A 23,603-nucleotide genomic window follows, 5' to 3' on the forward strand; every position below is an offset into this window, starting at 1 on the left:
AATCACAACCTTTATGTTTTTTTATTTGTAAATAATTCTGCAAACCATGTAGTATTCTCAGTCTCACTTTAATGCTATGAGGCAGTTTTGTGTACATTGATGACATATAACCCCAATTAAGTCCACTTCAGTTCCCGAGTGTAACATTACAAAATGAGGGAAAAGTTCAAGGGGGGAATACTTATGTGTATAATCATAAGGAAATGCAAAAGGAAATTTAAAAAAAAAATCCTGGAAAAAAAGGTTACACAAAAAAAGTTTGTGAACCCTGTGTCTATAGATAGAAAGCAACAGGAAAGGGGTTAAACAAATCCCCATCACTAGTTTACAAAGTTTAGTTTTAATCCCAAATACCTCCATATTTGGACACTTTAGTGCACTAGGTAGCTAGCATAAAGTAGCTTTTGACACCATTCGCAGTGCGCATATGTAAGGAGGAGGGGGTGGTTTGGGACACGGCCCGCGTTCAGACTCGCCCTGCCTCCCTTCGCTCTCCAAGAAACCCGGAGAAAGTCCCAGCCTGGTCCTCCTCCACCACACACCGAGCTCAATGAGCGCCGAGCTTGTCCGCACACACGCCTAGTTTCGCCCGGTCGTCACTCGAGCCCAGGAATGCCATGGCCACTCAGCCCAACCAGGACTACTTCCGCTCGGTCAGCAGCGAGTCCACTACCTACATGATGGTGCCTGCGAGCGGCCGCAGAGAGTCTCCGTCCAAGCTGTGGCTCGCCATGGTGGTGATTGTGGTGGTGGTGCTGCAGATCGCCTCCACCACCGGACTCTTCCTCTACCTAAACATGTCCCTGTCCCAGGTGAGCGCTTGTTTTTCACTTCTCATGCACTCTTTCACTTTTCTCAAGAGTTCATCACACTGAGAGCAACTGAGCAACTGTACACTGCGACCTAATGCAGCTGGCACTCAGTGTGTGTTACTGCCATCCAGAGCTGCCAGGGTTCATTCTGTACAAGCCTTGTGTTTCTACACTCATTATATATATATATATATATATATATATATATATATATATATATATATATACATACATACACAAAATGCACAGAATGATATATACTAATATATAAAACTAATATATATATTAGTATATAGCAATAGCAGTATATACTTATCACTTATACTTGCATATATATACTTATATATTTTGTAAGCTATTTATTAACACTATTATTAAGTTCTTATAAAGTATTTATTAAGACCAGCTTCTGTGACATCTACACTCTCAAAAAATGTACTAAACTTTTCTTTGTCACTGGGGTAGTTCCCTTAAATATACATCTTTTACCTGGAAATGCGAGTATAATATACCTTTAAAAGTATATAAGATACATAAATGGACCATAATTCATTTAAAAACTTTCAAACTACACTACATGCACCTTTCTATTTCCGATACATACTTAAAGTATAAAATGTCTACTCTTGATGGTATCAGCCCAGCAACAAGGAAAGGTACAGTTTAGTACCATTTTTCCGGGAATGTAGGCAATAATAAAATAATAAAATGTTACTATGGTTCTGATTGCAGCTTGGAAGTCTTAAGACACTAAATTGTTTTAGGATCTCTTCCTGATCAGCAACAAGTTTAGACAGAAATGAAGGTTTTGGTGGCTTATCTTACACTGCAACACATATATGACTATCAGTAATGTAGAGATTTTTTCCTTATGTATGCTTTTCACATAAAAAAAAAACATTTGATCCAGCAGAACAGATACAAAGCTTCCTTATGCTTCCTTTTCTGTGAATCTGCCAAATAAAGACTCCAGAGAGTTGAAGCAGAAATCCGTAAGGAATGCTGTAAATCTATGCATTGGATACTTTCTAACATTTGTGGAGGCTCTGATCTGTAACTGTCTTTGTTATTTGTAGAGCTCTACTTTGTGATGTGAAGTAGGAACTGCAGTGTTGTTTTGTTACATTCAGCCCCTGGTTGTTTTTGCTGTTTTTGATCATTTTAAAGGGACTTTTCCATGCTTGCCAGGAGATAGCCATAATTCTTTTCAAAAATAGACATTGTGGTTTGGGAGTTCGCTGCTGTAAGCAACTGAGGCTACACCAAGGACAGTTTTGATTTAGGTCTTGGAGTGATGTGTAATGCATCACTGTCGTCCTCACTGTCACATGATGATAAGTCATATTCAGCTACATTAACTTACAAATTCTAGACGTTCGATTACTCAGAACCTTCACATACGTCTGGTTCCACATTTCCAAGACATAAAGATCTGAATCAGAAATGATAGACACTGTCTGTAAATAGATTCACCATTTTAGCTGATAGATGAGGCTCTATCATGCTCAGAAAATGGAAATGGAATAGGAAAGGGAAAAGAGGTCAGATCTTGGTCATACACAAAGACTGTAAACAGTAGAAGAAGACCAAAGGGAAAGACTCTCACAGAAGGGTATGGAGCTGACATTGGATTGAACCAAAGGCTGACCTATTTCTGTCTACTTCCTGCTGGCCGGTGCGAAGGTGCTTGCCAGAATGGAGTCTGCTTTTAGGTACGTCACGGCACTCAGTTGAGCCCGTGACTAAGCCAGTTTGCCACGAAGTGTGACTGGTGCGCCCACTTCCACATGCTGCTGTTTTTCTGCAAGTCAGCACCCATTGGAGGCTTTCGTCATGCCATCTCGCTCCATTCCAGGTTCTCTGTGAGAGAAACCTTCACCAACAATAACAAAAGTTGGTGTAAAATTATATCCTGCAAGCAGTGTTTAGTTTTTCCGCTTAACTCGGTCAAAGCCTTCTGCGACAGTTTCTTTTGCCAAGATCCACAAAAAAATCTTACTCACTTACACCTTTCTATGTCTGCCCATTTATTGTTCTTTCTTTCTTTTCTTTTTGCTCTTCTCTGTCAGGCTGAACTTTTGGGTTTTATGCAGAACGGTCCTTATGCAGCTAAATTTGGCTGCCTTTCTTTGTGGATTCATGTTACGCCAAGTTAGCTCGCCCCAAGCAGGGCTTGGATATTTCCCAATGAGACACAAGATTTAATCGAAACTGTTTCACAGAGTTTAAAATAAAACACAACACTGGTGCCCACACAAAAGTATGAATATTTTTGATGCAATTAAATCTTTATCACCCAGAGTACACAATTCTTCAAAGCACACAGACGTTTTTATCCCTTTGAATAATACAAGTTATTAATTTACTCATGCAATTCCACTGTAAAATACACTTTTTATCTGACTGATTTTTATTCATGTTTACATACGTGAAATATAATCAGTTAAAAAAAAGTGTTAAAAGAAAAAGAACAAAAAATTGAGATGGGTCATGCAATCATTTGAAACACACACACACAAACATACACACACACGTTTATATTACTCTCTATGTGAGGACAATCCACTGACATAATTATTAATGTGGCTAATTAATAATTAATGCTATGCTTGTACCTTAACCTAACCCTAACCTTCACTTCAGTAACTAAAAGGAAGTTATTTTAGGTTTTTTGTTCCCCATGTGGACCAGCTGCAAACTAGTGAAGGGTCTTTCGAGCTAATGTAAATATTCCATGCTCACACACGGCGTAGTGGTCAGATGGGATGGCCTACCAGCACTGTTGTCCTAAAAGCATGTAAACATCTCTGCTCAGGCTCACGTTATCACAACCCGTAAGAAAAGTATTGGCAAAATAAAAAGCCCCAGCCATTAACTGGACCTCCGGTTTACTCCAGCACTACACGAACAGATAGATGCTATCTCTTCATTAGGGCCTATTAGGGAGGGACGTCACGCACAGCAGGTTCTTCTCGCTTCTCAAGGCTCTCACTTGTGCGGGAAATAAAACTTCAGGAATGGAGGCTACATTTTACCATCATATCACACATACTTTCCTTTTTGAATGTACTCAGAGCCAATGAAGGCAGGAAAGCTGGACAGGCTGCATTCTTCCAGACCCAACAAGCAACACATTAAGACTTCAGTGTGTTTGTTACTCAGTCCAAGAGCTGCTTGTGTCTGGACTGATTTTTGTATAAATTGAAAACAAGGGGAATTACCGCTTCTTCTGAGTGCCTCACTGCCTTAATAGGAACTTTTTGGTGGTTTTGGCTGTAGGATATGGGCCTGATTCCACGGTCAGGCCTGTAGTTAGTATGCCGCAAGCACTCTCTGTGATGAACCCGAGCTGAAGACAGAAAGCAACAGAATTGAGAGCCATTCGAATGACCACAATCTCTTTGAAAACGCCTTACAATGACGTCTCAAAGGGGCCCGTCTCCACTGGTCATTTAAGAGATTTACGAGTCAGTGGGAATAGGGAAAAGAAAGGAGATTATGTGTAAAAAGGATGGTTTCCTGTAGCAACATGTGGGTGATTATTTTTGTCATCAGCTTTCTGTCTCATGTGATTGCCTTTGTGCTTATGCACTCAGGTGTGAGATCTGGTGTCATTTAAGCTGCATGTTAAATTTCACTCAAGGATTTACAAGGAAGCAAAACTTAAACATTCACTACACCTCTGAGGCTTATCAGCAGGCACTCCTTGTTATGCCAGTGATTTCTGAGAAACACAGGGATGAAAGGAAAAATCTCCACCCTGAAGGCTTTCCAGTTGTACTATACAGAAGCTCTAAACTACAAGTTGTAAAAAAATGTTTAAGTGCTATGTCAATACTTTGATTTAATGGCTCATAATTTCAACTTGTTATTCTGACGTATTACTTTGACTGCACTTAAATTGACGGAACTCAATAATGGTAATAGCGCTTATTTTGACAGTTTGAATTTGACTTACCATATCTGAACACATTTAGGTGAATTCGTATTAGTACACATATATGCATATATATAAGACGTAAATGTATATTCCACTTAAGCAACATCTGGCTTGCTTACTGTATGAGAAGCAGCATACTGAATAAGACTTATAAGCAAATAGTCAATAATTTAGTCTTACTGATAGATTGTAGGGTGTTTTATGTGTTTTAAGTCAAAGTAATAATATCATATGTGGAAATAATGATTTAAGTCAAAATAATGAGTCATAACGTTGAAATAACGACATAATACCTTGAAATAACAAGTTACTATGTAGAAATAACAAGATATTAATTCAAAATAGCACTTGTTTACAACTTGCAGTTCAAGGCTTCTGGAGTATTAGACTTCGTTTGAATTATAACAATTAAAAACAATAATGAACTAGTTATACAGTAATTATTATTCTTTATAGGGGATTATTAATGATTACTATTAACATTTAGTAGGTTTGGTCTTAGTAGAAGAAATGGCTTCAAATACTTTTTCCTCTTCAGTAAATAACCAGGGTTATGAATAGCCGAATATTTAAAAAAAAAAAAAGATTGATTCCTGAGTGCATTCGTTCTGCCTGCCCAGACAACCTGCTCTCCCCCAGGCTGAGTTTCCCAAAGCTGAGGCCAAGCAGACGAGTTGGAACAGAGAGGAGCGCAAAAGCTTTTCCCCAGAAACCCTGATGAGTCCTGCTGTTTCCTTCTGACATCACAGGGGGAATTAAGAAACAACAACAACAACAACAACAAAAAATTCACACGTTGACCAAGAGACAGGATGATTGAGAAGGAAGGAGACAAAGTGAGAAAAGAGAGAGAGAGAGAGAGAGAGAGAGAGAGAGAGAGAGATCCTGGCATGGCTTTAAGTTACATGACTGGTTTCTCTTTTTAATCCTTCCCGAAAAAGTAGTGATATGTTGAGTGAAGCATAAAGTTCAGCAGCGGCAGGTCCACTCCACTCTTCCCCCAGCTCCAGAAACCAGGAGTAACACTAGAGCATTGTTCCTCATTTCCTGCTACTCTCTCTGGGATCAGAAATCCTCGCTAACCCTTTCTGGACCCCACACTTGCATCCCTACAACCCGCATGTTACTGCTGTTGATTTTATAGCACTTTGCTGTATATTTTACTACCAGTACATGTTATACATTACATGTGGCTATAGAGCCTGCTGCACAGTTTCTATAAGGAAGCATGGCTAGCTGTGTAGTTCTGATGTTACATCTTGTTTTGTACAATCTGAAGGCATTAGCATGCCACGGATTACTGGCACACAATAATAAACCACACCTTGGACAGCACTGTCAGATATAAGTACACATGTGAATCCATCCCTTCAAAATGATTGTTGTCCTGCTACTACTTGTAGAATTTCTTCATTTTTTTCCTGCTGCAACTTCAAGCAAGCATGAACTTGTAAAAGCCAGGATGTATTTGTCAAGTAGACAGTAAAATATTAAAGTGACTCCAGCAGTTTGGCATGAACCAGGAAAAACGTTAACAGTATCCACAAATAATAACCGTAACCATTACTTGAAAACCACAAACCTGTACTCAGGCCATTTTTTAAGACACCAGTGTGCTCTGCATGTCACAGACACAATTTACATTCTATACAAGTAATTGAAAATCTGGTAAAATGCATGAAAAAGGAGCTTGATTTCCTGAAAAGCATTGAGCTTGCCTTGCATAGTGCAAACCAAAGTTTGTTTTTAATTGAAGGTCTGTTCTCCTCCCAAGTCCCAGCCCTTAATATCGTGACATGACCCATATAACTGACCTCGGATCAGCTTTGCCCTACATGTTGCAGAGGTAAAAACCCCTCATTAGCTGCTTGATTCACACTGCCTGATTTGTGTAACATCATTGGCTCTGAAAAACAGACCCCTTCACCCTGCATGCCCTCTCCGTCATGCTCTGGAGGCAACTGCTAAAGAATCATTAAGCGCAAACGCCAACCGTGACGCTAAGCAATTTCTGATTCTAGGATTCAAATTGCATGCAGACCTCCTTCCTAGATCATTTGCAAAGATTTGTGAATGTGGATAAAGACAAAGGGAGAGAAGGGAGAGAAAGAACTTGTCTCTGAGCAAGGTCATTTAAACTTCCCCCTCAAGGATGTAACATCTCTTCAGCTGGCTCACAGTCGTTGAGTTGAACATGTCCTAACTCGATTTGCCTTAGCGAGTCCTTATGCACTTCTCACCGAAAAGGTCAAGGATTGTGTTCAAACTGGCCTTGAATCGTGTCCTGGGTTTCAGACTGCTCCCTTGTTAACCATCCCTCGGGTCTTGTTCAGATCATTCTTTGATTGTTGTTCAGAATTTATTGGGTTAGATTCAGTGACAGCAGAGAACAAAGCAATCTGAGTCAGTTATAGTCTTCTTTTTCCAAGCACCCATTGTACCGCGGATTTCTCTTGGTGCATGTCTCTATAAATCTAAATAAGATCATGGATAGGGGGATATGAAATATATAAAAATGAGCAGACAATAAAAGATGAAGATACTTACAGATGTAGAGTGTGAGGTGCTAATAGGACTGGTGAATAAAAAGAAGTGGGGAAAAAAAAGTCTTATTATCAAACAGTAAGAAAGGCAGCCTGATCTAGGATCTCTGAGTTTGGTGCATTGGAGGGTGAAGAGCCAAGGGGTGAAAGTTATAAGGGAAACATTGGATTTCAGTGTGCTCTGAAATTGTGTGCAGACACAATTTACAATTTTCATTGGTTTTAGTACTAAGGGTGAAGAATCATTTTTGACAAACAATAAAAAAACTCTTTTCTTGATCCAGCTTGATCATTGAAACTTTCCTGTGGTTGGCGCATTGACAGGTGAAGAACCAAGGCGTAACAGAAGAGCTGCGATGTCTGGGATTGCTCAATGCCCTGGATAAAAACCGGGATATTCCCGAGGACCTGGCCCAGCTCTTAGGAGAATCCTGCATCAAACTGGCTGAAGGCATCAAGGCCTACATCTCTAAGGTGAGTCTACATCTGGAGCTGGTTAAGAAGCACAAGAGCGCCATTACGCAACCCGTGAAGCCGATGCATGCAGTCACCGGGCCTGTTTATCGACAGGCAGCTCATTTTGCTGACTTCAACAATGTTCAGATCAGCAATTTTTAAATAATATGTTTTTCTCTAGTGTTTGGGCTCAGTGGCAAAACCAGTAGGCAGTTTCTTGTTAAGCTCTTCATTACTGTTACCATAAATGTGTCAAAGCAAGTCAGTCATTTCTTAGTGCATAAAATGTGGATGCATGACTCATTAATTGCTTTAAGGCATTTCATGGTTGTGACTGAATTTCTCAGTATTACGCCAAGTGAGTCACCAGTGTGCCCCATTCATGAACCACTTCACTATAAGTCCCAGCTCGAAGGGAACTACTTGGATTTCCACTGGAACATCTGGTTAATCCTGTGTTCAGTTATTTCATGTTCTATCCTGTATAAATGGACACCGAGCAAGTTTTTGTCATTTAGTATCTTTAGGTGATGGAGGACCACGTGTCTAACCACACGTGTGTGTTTTGTGTGTAAAAGTGCATTTATCCATCTTAAGCACCAAATGATTTGAATCAATTTCTTCTGTTTACTCTAGTCCAGCGCCTCCATTTCTCCACACTTACAGACTTTATGACGCATGTCACCCCCTCCCGCTCTGTCAAATCTTTCACTACTAATTGAGTGAGGCTGCAAACAATTTATTGGTGCAGGGAGACTGAGGCATTTGGCACTTAATTCAAAACAGATGCGCCATTTTCAGAGAGATGTGAACGCAATTATGGCTCCCGAAAGACTACCCAGATCGACTTAGGGGTCAGCCACTGGAAAAAAATAAAAAAAATAAAATAAAAAAAAACCTCATGAGAACACATATATGTCCTTGATGCAAGATCAGAAAAAAATATGTAACGTTGTATATGGATACATATTACTTTGTTTTTGCGTTTGCTCGCGTGCCTACAAAAGTTAGCGAGGGCTTAGACAGAGGAAGAAAGAAACAGGTCCAGCAAGCAGTAGGAATGAGTGAGAGGGAGGAGAAGGAAACAGAGAAAGAGAAACAGAACAACTGAGCAGGAGAGAAAACAACTGAGGCAGTGAAAGAGAGAGAGGAATGTTTATTAAGTGTAGACATTGAGAATGTTGAGAATGCCAGCACACGTGGTAGTTATTACTAATGGATTGAAACAAGGAAAAATCCCAGTCTCTTTTTTACATATTACATATAGCAGAGTGTGAGATTGGTATAACGCCCCTTGTACACAAGTATGCACACCATCGACCCAGGTCTTTGTTACTGCTGCAATTATTGTGTCCTGTGCTCAACTTTGATGTAATGCCAAAACAAAGATCTGCTGCTCAACTCCAATACAGAGAGAGTTTTTCTATTTAATCCTGCAAACGGAGACCTGCACAGGCATGGACGGATATTCTCTAGTAGAAATGAGCAGTTGTAAATACATCAGAATGCATCAGGGCAAGACTCATGATAATATCAGCCTTCCTGCGCCAGTTAATATCATGAACACTGACTCTACCTGAGTAAGAGGGAGCGGAGGAGGATTGGACAAAGCCCTCTGAAAATCCCTAAATCCAGGCTCCATTTCCCCCTCCTTGCTCAATGGGACTTTTTGTCCCTTCGTCCTGGTCCCACGTCCATCTTTGATTCAGTCTAATGACTCATTAAATCATAGAGGAAGCATTCCTTCTTCAAGCATGGAGGAATTCAGAACCACTTTTCCACCATCACAGAGAAAAAAAGACTAGAAATCCCATTCTGTCTAAATGTTAGAAGCAATGTTCAAATGCCATAGCAAAATCCTAAAGTAAAATCTAATTCAGGAAAAAAGATACTATTGCCAAATGTATCTCTCTTTTTTTCTTCTCCAAGGTACAAGCAGTGGACTGCATTGTAAAAAAAAAAAAAAGTCTAGTTATGTGCCTTAAATCTATACCATAGCACTGTTAGATTCTTGAATCTGATTGGTCAGAAGTTGTTGACTAATTTTCTGTAACAGCAGCTCATTCTACAATAATAAATATAACTATACATTATAGGATTATAAATATGTTGCTCTGTGATAAATAAAATGTGTAATTGTTGGCAAATTGCTGTGGTATAAGAGGAATTCTTTAGATCAAGTATACAAACTTTTGCACTCTGCTGTATGCGTTATTTTCTAAGCTTCTTTTCTGAAGATGTAAAACAGAGATTTTTGAGGCAGAGAATGTGCATAGGGACTGTGAGCAAGAGACATTTGGGAAAGGGAAGGGACAAAAAAAAGTTAGAAAGAAACGCAAAAAAGCCAGGGAAGGAAAAAAGAGAAGTTAATAAGGTGATGGAGCCGGGGCCGGCTGGCGCTCTCGTGTTGCTCTGCTGTGGAGTACGCGAGGGCTCGCCTCCTGCCAAAAATGTTCTTGAAGTGCTCGAAGCTGGTTCTACTTAGAGTCAGATTTCACTAACCCACTACAGCGACCTTCTGAGGGAGAGAGACAGAGCGAGAGAGCGAGATTTAAAGGCAGCTTTAAAATGTTTGGAAGCTGCCATGACAGTTTAGTGTACTGCCAAGACTGAAGGCAAACTGTCATGTCTTTAACACCCACATTAAATGTTGAAAAGTCAAGTAAAGGTGACGGTGTGCACAGGGAAGGAACGAGTACACATGAGGCAAGGGTGTGCTCTCAAACAAGACTGAAAAGTCTGAAAAAGTGTGTATCAGAGCAACAACGAGGTCTCTGCTCAAGTGCGACAGAGCGGGACGCCGTTTTGGGTCAGCTTCATCATGCAGCCATGAATACCAACCTGCACTGACCCAAAAACACAGCAGAAATACACAGCGTATGAACACACATATACATGGGCATGAGAAGCATAGGAACTAATTTTTTTACATGTGTATGTGTTTTCATTCATCTAATCAACACTGTTATCAATCTCAAAACTGTTGTTGCATTCCACAGTGCAAAGTCTGGCTATTTGAGATTTATGGTTAACTCAGTCACTCTCTTCCTGAAGCAGAGCCACTGTTACTTATTAATGCCTCTGCTTAAGAATGCACAGTGGAGAAAGTTTTATCTAGAAAATAAAATTGACTCCAAATCCCAATCTCACGCTGATATTAAGGAATTAGATTATCTGATGAGCTCAGGCAGAGAACAGGCTAAATAGTTTTCTCCACAGTGTCTGTTTGTGTGTGTGTGTGTGTGTGTGTTTGGAGAAATACTCCCCAGCACCTCTGTCCATCTCTCTCACTTTGCGGTCAAAGGTTTCACGCCGAGTTTGTTTATTGTTATTGTTGAGGCGCATTTATAGTTCCTATTCCTGACCTCGTCCATCAGCATCTTGCAGTTTACAAAACAGCTGTTTTCTCTGCACACCAATTATCCATGTTTCCTTCCTAAAAGTCCTATGAGTATAAACTCAGGCATTACAGATTTAAGTTCCCAGTATCCGACATAATTAACGTTCTTTTATGGCCCAACTAATTAACATTATGCAATATAATAGGCAAGGGATAGCCTACAGGCAATTGGTGATTATCACAAAATAAACCGTGGTGCAGAACACAGAGGTCTTGCCCTGTTTATGGTAACCCACTTGTTACACGGCCACTTTCCAACAAAGTCATTCATTTTACACACAACATTTATTGCTGAATATCTTCTAAAATAGTCCATCAGGGCTACATAGCCATGTAGTCGACTTGCCTATTTGGTGGCAGAGTGAAACAAGGAGAATTGAAATACTTTTGAGAAGTTGATCTTAGCGGACTACGTTGAGTGGCATGAGACATGGACATCAGCATCCTGTAATTCACAAATCACAAAACTCCAACTGCCAAAGAAATCAGAATCAAGTTTCCACAGAATTATAATAATATAAATTAACTAAGGAAACTAGAAGGAACACAACACTGACTAGAATTTGTGAACCTCCATTCACCCCCCTCCCACACACCAAAAAACAAGTGATGTAGTGCTCTAATCAGGCACTTGGACTAAAGTCTATGTCTAAGTAATGATTTTAATGACAAGAGACTCGCTCAGACTCACATTGCTCAACATTAATACCTTGTTTCACTTTATCTATGATATGAGGTTAGAGTTGGCCTCGCACTATATATTACCCATATTTGGTTCTTCCCCAAACTGTTGTATTAATTGTAGGAAGTGTTTGTGTACCGTTACAATTTATCCTTCACTGGAACTACAGGGTCCAAACTTGTTCCAGCATGACAATGGAGCTCCATGAAGACATGCTGTGCCAAGGTTGGAGTGGAATAACTCAAGTGTCCTGCACAGAGCCCTGACCTCAACCCCACTGAACACCTTTGGGATGAACTGGAGTGCAGTTGATGTGCCAGGCCTCCTCACCCAACATCAGTGCCTGACCTCACTAATGCTCAGGCTGAATGATCAAAAATCCCCACAGCCACGCTCCAAAATCTAGTGGAAAGCATTCCCAGAAGAGTGGAGGTTATTATAACAGCAAAGAGGGGATTGAATCCAGAATGGGATGTTCAAAAAGCACATATGGGTCTGATGGTCAGGTGTTCACGAACTTATGGCCTGGTTAGTGATGACTTTTTGTAATCACTTATTCCATGACTTGAGACCTGTAATCTGACTCACTTTTATATGATTTGACATTTGATGAGAATTTGCTTAATCCATGACTTGAGACTCTAATCAGGCTCACTTCTCTAAGACTTGAGACTCAGGCTCAATTCTCTAAGACTTGAGACTCAAGCTCACTTCTCTAAGACTTGAGACTCTAATCAGGCTCGCTTCTGTAAGACTTGAAACTCTAATCAGGCTCACTTCTGTAAGACTTGAGACTCACGCTCACTTCTGTAAGACTTGAGACTCTAATCAGGCTCACTTCTGTAAGACTTGAGACTCTAATCAGGCTCACTTCTGTAAGACTTGAGACTCTAATCAGGCTCACTTCTGTAAGACTTGAGACTCAGGCTCACTTCTGTAAGACTTGAGACTCAGGCTCACTTCTCCAAGACTTGAGACTCAGCTTGGACTTGCTTATGTATTATTTCAGACTTGACTTGGACTCACATATAAGACTTAAGAACCAACTTAGATTCACTTCTGTAAGATTTGAGACTCAACTCTGACTCACTTATCTATGATTTGTGACACCCCGTCTCTAGTCAATTGACACTTGACTATCAGACTCACTTTTATATGACTTGACACTTGATTAAGACTTGCTTATTCTATGACAAGAGATTCAACTCAGATTTACTTATATATGACTTGAGACCTGATTCAGACTAAGACATCTGACTCAACTTACGGTACTCACGTATCAAACACTTGAGGCTTGACTCATTCATCTAGGACCAGAGATTCACCTTGGACTCATTCATATATATGACTTAATTTACTTATGGCTGCAGTTGTTTAAGTAGGATTGATACGTATTTGTTTCTTTAACAATCAATAGTTTTACCCAAACTGCTCTGCTACAGTCTACTGCAATTTATTATTCCCATCCCAGAAAGCCCATTCTGGACTTGATTTGATGTGAGTAACATTTTGGGGATTTTGGACTTGACTGTGATGCAAGGGTGAGATCACTTAGACTCAACAGAGACAGGGGTAAACGACTTGATTGCAACACTAACGTGACAGTGCTGCAGCTAAATCTTTGCCATTACAGTACAGACAGCTTTTGTGTATGTTCATCTCAACAGTTACAATACATTTGTAGTATACTACAATATAAACCAGTCTTAATCAGTGTCATGTGTGAAACAGCGTTGGCGGATTTCATGTCAAGTCGATGGAGAGGAACTCCAGAGGCGAGTGTGCCTCAGTCCACTGTCTCTCATGCTGTCACGGGGAGATTATGTCATTTTAGTGTGTGCGTAGGCGCTTCTATGTCTGATGAATAGCGAGACAGCTTCGCGCCAACATCAACAGAGTCTCCATAGTGCACTCACACTGCTGAACGCTAGACGGAGAAAAGGAAGAAAAGACTGAGGGAGGGGGGAGTTCTGCATCTGCAGGGGAGAACAGAAACAGACCATAAATAGAGACTGATAATAAACTTTACTTAAGGAGAGAAACGATTGCTTTGCATTTTAGAAATACTTTTAGGACTAGACCAAATATTTTACAGTTCTGGTAAAAACTAGTCACAGTAGTGGCGTTTATGTTTGTCACTGTATCAGCCTAATACACTGTGTAGATAGAAGTGAAGACCGGTTTCTAATCCACCATGTAGGAGTTGCTTCACTGAGCTTTAACATGCTACTTAGTTATTTCTTGAAATCTGATATGTGCAGAAGACATTCTTTAGCCCTTGAGTAGTTTTTTTTAGTGTTGCTTTTCTAGTCACTACTTTGTTTTCCCACCATTGTGTGCTGAGACTTCACATTTGATGCCAGTATGAAGACTGATGTGTGTTTCATAGGCATATGTCTCACAGCATTATGCTTGGCATTAAGGTCAGAGTCTTCCCTCTTCCAAACTTTTACTTTCAGACACCTGCAAGACATTAAACGCACGTGCCTCTTTTTGAATTCTCCTACAGTCGTGCTTATGACTGAAAGTGGATATTATTAAGTATAATGTGAACACTTCCATTTAGCTATGCACTCAAAAAGTCATTAAGAGTGTGATTAGTTTAATCGGATGTTTCCATGTGGGGTTAAAACTAAATGAAGTCATAGGTTGCGACTGGCCTTGAGGCATTAGAACACAAGCCCATTATGCTGAAAGTTGCTGGTTCAAATGCTGGTCAGCCTGACAGGGACAAATGAACTGGATACTGGAGGGTGACTGGTATAAAATATGACTGTCACAGGTTACTGCAAATTTCACCCCCCCGAGCAAGACAACCCCCAAAAAAACTAATTCCAACCTTCGTGAACTACCTCGGGCCCCAATTCCGCCTGCACAGCTGGCGAGTACCCCTTAAAAGCAATGTTCCAAAATTGTGTATGTGTAGCTGCAAAAAAGAATCTAATTTCTATTGTATAATAAACCCTAAAATACAGCTGCAATGTTGGCAAGCTTGAGATAAACCAAAACTGCACACAGTAACAGGGAATGCGTGAGAGACATAAGACAGAAGGTGGGGGGAAAGAAGAGAGGCGCAGCAAACTGAAATATACTGTGTTGGGTTGCATGGAGCTGCCTGCCAGGACAGAGACACAAAGAAACCAGATAAAATATCCTCAGATGTATAAGATGGTTAGGAATGTTGATGAGTCATTGCATGTTCTCAGAGCTTCCTGCACTGACGGGATATGTCTTGTCTGTCACAGGTAACAGAGAATATCATCTCCAGACAGACATTACAAGGTGAGCATCAAATTATTGTATGTATTCATGTTCATTCAGTCATGTAAAACTGCTTACTGATTAACTCCCGGCTTCCCTTCAGGCTTGGGTTTGTGTTGTCAGTCCTGCCCTGATTTTATTCTTTCCTACTACAGAAGCGAGAACCATACCACATAGTTACAACACTACAGGGGTAAAGTTTGTGACACAGAGACCTTCAGCCCACCTTACACTCAGCAGCGTACAAGGTGAGCCATGTCTGCTTTTGTGAAGAATGAGGCTTTATAAGTGGTGCAATTGTCAGGGTTGGTAAAGGCAATTGTTTTCAACTTTTAATTCCACTGTATATCCAATTAACTTTTTTTCCCCTTTGTGTTGGAGAGTAACTACAATGTAGAACTAGACTAAGCATACACTGACAGTACATTTACAATTTTAACTACTTTGGAATAATACCGAAACACGGCAGAAAATGGTAATCAAATAGAGTTTTATTTCTCATTAACTGAAAAATAAAGAACTCCTAATTGTGTGTGTGTGTATGGAATTTCATAGTAATTGTTTATCCACTATTAGGCTCCACTTCAGGTAAGTACCATAAATGTCAGTCCTGTTTTTCTTTGTTCAAAGTGAAATGCTGGTATCAGATTTAGATACAGTGATACAAGTACATATGCCACATTTTTGTCATTTTTCCCCCCCCAAAAAAGAATGTGGATCCCAAGTGGTGCAACAGAAGAGCATGTGCACTATCATCAAGATAGGAAGGCATGGCATACTCTCTCTTCCCTACCAATCACAGCAGCACCAGCCAATCATGGGCATCTGTAAGCTTGTGTATGCAGAAGAGGGTAGATAGCTCAGCAGCAGTTCAAAAAAATGTGGTCAGTTCGCTTCACATGTTAGCTTTCACCCTCCCTGGTTGGTAGCTGTCATATGGTAGGGGAGAGTTGGCTGGTGGGTGGGAATTGACAGGTGAACGTATTAGGAAGAAAAATGGGGGCGAAATGCATGTGTTTTGATAGTTACCTTAACATAAAGCAACCTCCCCCATTTCAGATACATCTAATATATTTAAATGTTCACTCTTGTTTTTTGCTTTACATTTATTTCCTTTCTGTTTCTATTTTTATGTAGTATTATCCTGTATTATTCATCTGTTCAGACAATCTTTCAGTCTTGGACATATTTGCTTCTGTTTAAGTGGCTCTGAAATTCTTTCTCAGTGGGGAAAAAGTGTGTCATCATATTTTAATGTTACATACAGTGCACTCTGGTTTACACAAAACTTTAACTGACAACTGAATGTCAAACAAGCATTCAATCCCGAGAAGGCTTGGTTTTGGGTTATGACAATTCAAGCAAATTTAGCACTTACCACAAGATTTGTACACCGTATACAACTAGCTGCAACTGATTCTGATAGATGCCAGTGAAGATAAACAGTTACTTTCTTTTTCAGACATTTCATACATTTCATGCATTTCTAATTTTGGATGAGGACAAAATGAAATGTGTTTTTGCTAGTAAGATATTTTTAAATCACATCCAGATTTTCAGAATTGGAAAGTTTTATTTCGAAATCTTCATGGACATACTCCCACCATGTGATCCAGATGGAGGAAAAGGTTTAACACTTCTCCCTGGTCAAATATTAAGGGTTGTGCCAAAATACTGCTTAAGTGCAGAGATATTTTTTCTGTATATGTTTCAGTAATGACAAGAAAACAGCAAATTCAGTTTATGAAAATTGTTTAAAAAGTTTTAAAGGCTAAGACAAAAGGTCATTTAAGAAAAAAAAACATAAACTTTATGAATTCATTGTTTAAAAGGTTGCAATTGTGTCTGTACATATTAATTTTTATACGTTTATAAATATGTTTTATTACTTCATATATCAATTCAAAAAGCATGGTCATCAACTGATTTTATGTAAACCAGCTGATCTTTGTTAGCCAGCGGTGTTACACGCATATGCTAGGCAAGCCAAAATGGCTGTGTTTCCACACCATGAGTCACAAGCATGATAATTAAACTGCGAAAGAGTTGAAGCTGGAGTTTCACTTCCTCAAGTGTTTTCCTGTTTGATTGCAAAGATATGCACTGATTTCACTCAAAAATAATGTTGACAGGCAGTAAAAGATTGTTGTATACCATATATCTTAGTAATCTCACTTACAGGCATGTATTAAATTCAAAACACTAAAAATGCCACAACTCTGCAAATATTTATATCACGGAGCTGGTGATGAAAGCAAAGCACTAATGTAGACATCTGCTGCTCATCTGGACTTCTTTCGGTGTCTCAGGCAGCTTGAAGTTTAGAAACTTTTGAATCTTGGAATATAAGTCTTGGACTTGGTCTTGCGTGATCTACTGATCTTTATTGAGGAATGCTGCTTGTTTTGTTTGGATAACCTCCCACTGTGTCTCCCACATAGACACACACACACACACACACACACACACAGTCCATTCTCCACAGTCCTCTCTCGTCCTGGACATTTATCCTCTTCTTCTTCTGCTTTCTGTCAGCTTCAGATCCATACCTTCCTCTAAGCACTAATCCTCTATATTCATCACTCTGCTTTTCTTAGCTCTATCCTGTCCTCCTTACATCCCACCACTTGTTTTTTTTTCAGTCTCTCCCTGTTACGCTATAATATGATGAGGAAATCTGTAATAGTTACATCATTAATGTTAAGCCGCAAGATTTTCAGAAACATGGTGTAAGAGCATCTTAAACATCAGTCATATTTCTGCATTCACATGATTATCTACTGAAATCTAAGAGAACTCTCACTCAAGTCCATTTTATCCGAACATGTGATAATGTTGCTGCAGTATTATACCATTTTCACGTCACTCCTTTTTATGGAGCTGTTAGGCACATTAACGGCAAGTATAAGTTATTACTATATCCTGTATAGCACTGTTGAACTCTTAAAAATCTATTTGGTAAGAAGGTATGTGGCAAATGACAAGTTTATAGTAATGCACTAGTCCTAAGATGTTATTTTTCCATAGTAACTAATGTCTTGTATGACAGATGATACATAAACAGATGTAACTCTTGAGATGGTGAAGTTTTCCGTAAAGAGATGTTTGTCTAGCATTTTCGGAAGGAGTCACCAGTGTCAGCACTTTGTAGCAGTCAGTGGAATAGCAGTAACTTTTAGTTTTCTAGTTACACACTAGCATTTTCAGGAAGGAGGGATTTGCAGTTTCTCTGTAATTTATTGACTTCAAGAGAAAGAAAAAAGGAGATGTGGGTGAGACATGTAACTATATCAACATTTATACAGGCTTATGCCAGGCATCATAAGGTGTCATGAATCCTGTCCTATGAAGACTAGATTCATAACAAAGTGTTACCAATTGTTTTTGTATTTTAGAATAATAATAATAATACTGGACTTTTTAATATTTTGTTATTAATATTAAATATTTTGTTAATATTTGTGTTATTTTTATATTGCGGTCCCGCTGCTCTATTTATACGTTGTTCCAATTTTAAACAAATGTGAATATCACAATGCATATCGCATACTGAAAAAACATCTTCAGATATCTTCACATGATATTTTAGCCAATTGCTCAGGCCTGCGTTCTACACACACTTTGAATCTCTGTGTTTTTACCTGAATGTATCTCTTGCTTCCAGGTGCCACCCCTCAGTATCCGAGTCCGCAGGCGGACTTGCACCAGTCATGCCGCCACCCCGTGCGCTCCTGGGCCAATCAGAGCTTCGGCGCCCACCTGCACAACATGACACTGGCCAATGGGCGTCTCCGCGTGCCTCAGGATGGCCGCTACTACCTGTATGCGCAGGTCTACTTCCGCTACCCGTCACCCAGCGAGGGCGAGCAGAAGGGCACCAGCCACCAGCTGGTTCAGTGCATCTACAAGAAAACATCATACCTGAGACCCATCCAGCTGCTGAAGGGTGTAGGCACCAAGTGCTGGGCACCTGACGCTGAATACGCCCTGCACTCCGTCTACCAGGGAGGTCTGTTCGAGCTGCGCGCTGGCGACGAGGTGTTCGTGTCCGTCTCCTCCCCCTCAATGGTGCACGCTGAGGACTCCTCCAGCTACTTCGGAGCTTTCCGGCTGGACCTGTGAGGGCGGATCAGAGAGACTGCGCCAAGGTTACATTACCCAAGAGGCACTGGGAGGTTTTCGTTGTCTCTATGTGGTCCGAGGAGACAGCTCAGACATTGCATTGTTTTATTTTCTTTTAATAGAATGAGATTTTTTTTATATATGTGAAGGAAGTGGTTCAGACAATTGGACTCCCTTTTTTTTTTAAGGCGGAAGAATGTATGTATATTTTTAAAAGCACATCAAAGATGTGGATCTTGGAAACGGTAGCAAAAAGGACAGCAGGATTGCCAGAACTTTGTGAGGCTTCATCTGTGCCAATCATGTGCATGTTTGATGTATGAGAAGAAAAACTGAGCTTTCGCCTCAGGCCACTGGGCATCGGATATAATGCATTTTTCAAATATATTCAGATGCAAGCAGAGAAGAGTGTGCCAGGGGAAAGAGGAGAGGTGTATGCTGTGCAGATGTAAGAATTCTCTGTGGCCAGTCCAACCAGTGGAGCAGCATGCAATCACAGATAGAGACCAGATACCACCACCTAGACTCACTCTCTCTCTCTCTATCTCTCTCTCTCTTTCACACAAACACAAACACAAACACACACACACACACAGAGACAATGCAGAATGCACTTGCTTAACCCAGTAAGCCAGAGATGTGGGTACAAGAGATTTGTTGCTCCTTTCATTGAGTAGTCAGACTCAGTAAATCAAAGGCACCGACATGCTTACTTTCAAATACACATAAATCATATACTCCCACTTATGTCCTGCTTTCTAAAAGCAGACACGCCTCAGTCACCCAAACACAAACACGCCCTCATTCAACAAGAACGCAGTCCACTCAGCTCGGACATCTGTGATTTAAAAAAGAGTGTATGAAAGGTTAAACAAACAGGGTGCCATACAGTTTAAATGTCACACCCGTGGCCTTTTAATGCTTTGTTTTCTCTAAAACAACATTCACATGATCACAAACATTTTCAGTGGAATGACATGTATGTAACCTTTCTTTCTTTCTCTCTCTCTCTCTCCTTCTCTTCTCAGTTGTGTGTGTATGTATATATACAGTACATGGTGGCTATTTAAGTTTTCAGCATGCCTCATATATTGGGAGTGAATAACGCAGGAGATGTGACCTCAACTTCAACCTACTGAGGTTCTGAACAAGCAAATGGTGACTGCAAATGAGAAGAAAAATCAGCAGGCCAACGTCTCTGCCAATACATATCATTTGATGGACAACAGACTAAGGGTGAGGCAATAATGTGTAATATAAATGGCCAGATTCTTGAGAAAAGGCCAAGTTGGACTTCAGTGTAATTTTTTTTTTCTTCCTGACTGGACTCCAGCCTGAAGTTTCTGATAATGCCACTATTCTCAAGGCCTAAAAAACCAACTGCTGCCAATACACAATACACACAGGAGTGAAATGCACAGCCCAAGCACTTTCTGTTTCCTTTCCCAAGGACTTGGCTGTGAGCCACAATAGACGTTATAAATCATCATCTCCATCTGGGACGACATCTTGGAAGGAGTAAATGCATCAAGGAGACATATTTTGCAACAGGCGTAATCGATTCGAGCGAGCATGAATGCGCAATATCAGTCATTGTAAATGCAAATGCCGAAGTGCCTTTCAGTGCTGCATTGATTTGAATGTGTTAGCGTGCGAGGCTATTGGACTTGGTCTGCACAATAAGTATAACAGAGGTTATGGCAGGGTGTTACAAGTGATTTGGCAGAGTCTGAGCAACAAAAAAAAAAGACTAAACAGAATCAAAAGTATGTTATGATTCATATTACTAGCTCAAGCCTCAACTTTTAGGCTAGGATTTATGCTCAATTTGCTCTGTGTAAACTACAACTTGTTTCCAAAATCTGTTATCTCTAGCACAGCTACAGCTGAAAGCTGGCACGCATGTCCGTTCCTCGTTTGTGTGAAAGAATATAACTCTCCATACCAGCAGGTGGCAGTAGTCTGTCTTCATAATCAAAGACTCACCGGTTTGGTCTCACATCTCACACTACCGCAGTAAATAGTATGTCATTATCATACACCATCTACTGAGCAGGTATCCTGGCTTACTACATTAGTATACGATTTAGTACAGTAGTATGCAGAGGTGCCGACGTCTATAGTTTTGCCTTAATATTAACAAGTTTTGACTCCTTGCTGTGACAAAACAGGAGATACATCAAAACTTTTGTTGTTTTAAGCTAAAGCAGTAGTCAAATAACTCTCAAACACAAATAAACTACATGCAGCATAAAAAGCCAATTCACTGAAGGGGAAAGGACGCAGCCATGAAAGACACGCAATCTTTATCTGGATGAATTTTGACCTGTGAATTCACAAACTGTGGTTTTGTGGCCAATAGAAAACAAGATGGTGGAGCTATGTTCTCTGATAGGTAAAAGTGCACGGTGCTGTTTATTATTTATGCTGTTAGCATGGAGCCATTTCTTCATTCAACATATGCTATATGGCCAAAAGTATGTGGACACCTGACCATCACACCTCTATGTGTTCCTTCCCCAAACTGTTGTAACAAAGTTGGAAGCACGTAATTGTCTAGAATGTCTTTATATGCTGTAGCGTTATGATTTCCCTTCACTGGAACTAAGAGACCCAAACCTGTTCCCGCATGACTGTCCCTGTGCACAAAGCGAGCTCCATGATGACATGGTTTATCGAGGTTGATGTGAAAGATCTCGAGTGTCCTGCACAGAGCCCTGACCTCAACCCCACTGAACACCTTTGGGATGGACTGGAATGCCAACTCCATATTAATGCCCATGGTTTTGGAAAGGGATGTTCTGTTTGTGATGGTGAGGTGTCAACATACTTTTGGCCTTATAGTGTATGCTAGGATTTTTGTGGTAAAATTAAGTTCTTTCTCTCTACCTGCTAGGACTTTGTTGCTTGGTGTGTACCTGAACAAACTAATCTAGCTAGACACTTATTTTTTTTGTATGCGCTGTCTTGTGATTGTAGTTTGCTTGTCACTTCTTTTCTCCTGCACAGAATACTTTTTCCATGCCACCAATTCAACTGGTGTTGATGAGAACCAACAGTACGGAACAAGCCACATAAAAGCTATGAGAGTTAGCCACTCACACATAATGTCCTCGAACTACCAGCAGTCAGCTTGCTGTGTCAGGGTCCTTACCAGAAACAGTCACGTCTGGTTGCACAGAAGCCCAACAGGGCCAAATGTTTGCCCACGAGTAACCCCACACCAATCCAAAGCACATGCAACTGTGTGAGGGTGAGCAATTCAGAATTTCACTATGGAATACCGGCTAAACACACAAACTCCACTACAAACAAGCAAACACTACACTCTGACCCTGATATTGAGTGTTAGTGAGTGGCAGGTAACAGGTCACCATGGACAGGCTAAAACAGTTACACTCTGCAGAATCCCAGCGGCTTTAAACAGATTCCAGACGGGATCGCTTTCTCGATAGACAGCGAGTAACCAAATGTGAAAACGGTGGAAGAAACGTGTCTTAAAGTAAATATGTGTGTGAGTGTGAGTGTGAGTGTGTGTGTGTGTGAGAGTGTGTGAGTATGAGTGTGTTTGTGTCTTGGAGATGATTGTACAACATAGTGGATGCCAATTCATAAAATGCCCAGATCTGAAATATTAATGAACTGTTTGAGTTTTATTCGAGACCAGACTGTGTTGCGGTGAAGTTTTTTTTGGAAAAAAAAAAAAAAAAAAAAAAAAAATGAATGTAGTCCGAACCCCGTGAGCAATACAGAACAAAGGGGCTTTTGTATTTCTTCTTCTGCCCAGGGCTGTGTATGTTTTTTTTTTCTTTCGAATTGTTCATAATCTTTAAATCACCAATATGTGGGTCTCATTTTTCCTTTGATGAAAGATAACGTGCACTGTTTACCACTGTTGTTTTCTCTCTATAAGAATGTACAAATGTCTGAGGTTGAGTTTTTTTTTCTGTAAAAAAAGAAATCCTTTGATCTTTTGTGATCTGTGATTTTGAGGGACATGTGTCATTTCTAACAATTAAAGTGCTTGTTTTCCAGCAGACAGTTACTCATGAGTGTGTTTTAAAGTCTAGACAGGTTCATCATTTTTTTTTTTACTCATCTGGTTGCCATACATCATGTTCTCTCAGGGCTTAAAACTTTTCCTCCTGCTCTCTCTCTCTCTCTCTCTCTCTCTCTCCACACACAAGCACACACTCTCAGACTTAATGCTGAGTTTAAGATCACACCCCCATCCATCTGCCACCCCCACATCTCTCATAACTCACCGAGACAAGCCAAACGTGAGTCACCATCAGTCTCATTCTTGCTGGGGGTCCCGACCCAACCCCCTCGTCCTCCCTCCTGCAATCTCGTACACACACCCACACACACACACACACTTGGTCAT

The 23,603-nt window shown here is 40.3% G+C and overlaps 1 protein-coding gene across 1 annotated transcript; it reads left to right on the forward strand.

The window, feature by feature from the left end:
- The first annotated feature begins 464 nt into the window (after nt 1–464).
- Nucleotides 465–23,253, forward strand: tnfsf10l (TNF superfamily member 10, like). Its single transcript, XM_026936836.3, has 5 exons — nt 465–812; nt 7,620–7,769; nt 15,079–15,115; nt 15,250–15,342; nt 18,759–23,253. Exons 1-5 carry the CDS (start codon nt 618–620, stop codon nt 19,214–19,216), a joined length of 933 nt encoding a protein of 310 aa, XP_026792637.1. The 5' UTR covers nt 465–617; the 3' UTR covers nt 19,217–23,253.
- Nucleotides 23,254–23,603: the final 350 nt, after the last annotated feature.

The sequence above is a fragment of the Pangasianodon hypophthalmus genome, chromosome 4, assembly GCF_027358585.1.
Source record: "Pangasianodon hypophthalmus isolate fPanHyp1 chromosome 4, fPanHyp1.pri, whole genome shotgun sequence".
Lineage (NCBI taxonomy): Eukaryota > Metazoa > Chordata > Actinopteri > Siluriformes > Pangasiidae > Pangasianodon > Pangasianodon hypophthalmus.

Bases quoted from the DNA above. Each gene is read 5' to 3' on its own strand.
- tnfsf10l (XM_026936836.3), top strand. From the start codon at position 618: ATGGCCACTCAGCCCAACCAGGACTACTTCCGCTCGGTCAGCAGCGAG. The intron at 15,116-15,249 runs GTGAGCATCAAA...TTCCTACTACAG, and splicing joins CTCCAGACAGACATTACAAG to AAGCGAGAACCATACCACAT. The intron at 15,343-18,758 runs GTGAGCCATGTC...TCTTGCTTCCAG, and splicing joins TACACTCAGCAGCGTACAAG to GTGCCACCCCTCAGTATCCG.